A 1,345-nucleotide genomic window follows, 5' to 3' on the forward strand; every position below is an offset into this window, starting at 1 on the left:
TGTGTGTGTGTGTGTGTGTGTGTGTGTGTGTGTGTGTGTGTGTGTGTGTATCAGGCTGGTGATGGACGACGGGACAGGTGAGGCTCACGTCTGGTTCTCCGGCGCTCTGGTTCGTCCTCTGCTGGGATTGGCTGATTCTCAGTGGGAGGGGCTTCAGAGAGCGCTCAGGGTCAGAGGTCACATCAGAGTGTACCCTCGGGGGCGGAGCCTGGTCAGTACCACTTCCTGTTTGACATCACAGCAGCTGTCAGTGGACCAGTCACAGCGTGTGTGTATTTACCTGTGTGTCTCTCAGGTGTGTGACTCTGATGACCCTCTGGTCCACTTCCTGTTGTGTGTGTGCGGCAGTGATGTCACGTGTCGTCAGCTCTCTGTCACCTGCAGGAAACACAACACCCAGAGATCAGAAGGTAAACACACGCGCAGCGCAGCATTGGTTACCATGGTGACAGAGATGAACCTCCATTCCCTGACACACGGCCGTCAGGTGAACACCTGCAGAGCGGCGGCCATCTTGACCAAGTTCCTGTTGTTTGTTTCAGAGGTGAAGAGGTTCAGTCGAGGAGAACGAGACTTCATGACCAGAGTGACTCCGCCCCTACAGCTCACCTGTCTGCACCTCAACACCTGTCTGTGACACAGATTGATCTCACCTGTCTGTGACACACATGGATCTCACCTGTCTGTGACACAGACTGATCTCACCTGTCTGTGACAGGCTGATCTCACCTGTACACACACTGACACACAGACAGGAAGAGGCGGAGCCAGCTCACCTGTACCCTGACTGGAGGGAGCAGGTCCTCGTATAAGGAGATCACCATGTTTCTACAGTAGCCCAGAGTGGACAAACCAAACACTGGCTCTGTATGAGGACATTCATGTGTTCATATCACACAGCAGTTTTACTTCCTGTTTGACAGCAGTTCTACTTCCTGTTTGACAGATGATGATGTCACAGACTGAACCTCCAACACACTGTTATTAAATCTGTTTCTGATCAGCTCTGTCTCAGCTCTGATTTCACTCACAGATACCTGTCGTCATGGCAACACCATCATCCATCCATCATATTGAAATTACCTTTATCATTATGATCATTTTTATTGGTTATCAATATATTATCATTATTAGTATCAAATTATTGAAAATCTTCATTGATTACATCGTGTAATTCGTTGAGAACAAAATAATGTGAGAACAATCCATGGAAACCAAAATCATGAGCTCATTCAGGACTGAATTCAGAATCAAACCCAGAATCAAAGTGGAAAAATCACAGGCTGATCCAACTTATGTGAATTTCCTCAGGACAACTAATGATGTGGCTCAGTAGTGTGTGGAT

General features: G+C 48.0%; 1 protein-coding gene across 1 annotated transcript in view; it reads left to right on the top strand.

The window, feature by feature from the left end:
* Positions 1–1,004, top strand: part of ctc1 (CTS telomere maintenance complex component 1) — a 16,539-nt gene extending 15,535 nt beyond the window's left edge. The window contains exons 22-24 of the mRNA XM_050066720.1: positions 6–211; positions 296–410; positions 543–1,004. Coding sequence (XP_049922677.1) covers positions 6–211; positions 296–410; positions 543–637 — 416 coding nt within the window. The 3' untranslated portion in view covers positions 638–1,004. The remainder of the gene's footprint in view (positions 1–5; positions 212–295; positions 411–542) is intronic.
* Positions 1,005–1,345: the final 341 nt, after the last annotated feature.

This window comes from Epinephelus moara, chromosome 17, assembly GCF_006386435.1.
Source record: "Epinephelus moara isolate mb chromosome 17, YSFRI_EMoa_1.0, whole genome shotgun sequence".
In the NCBI taxonomy this organism is placed as follows: Eukaryota; Metazoa; Chordata; class Actinopteri; order Perciformes; family Serranidae; genus Epinephelus; species Epinephelus moara.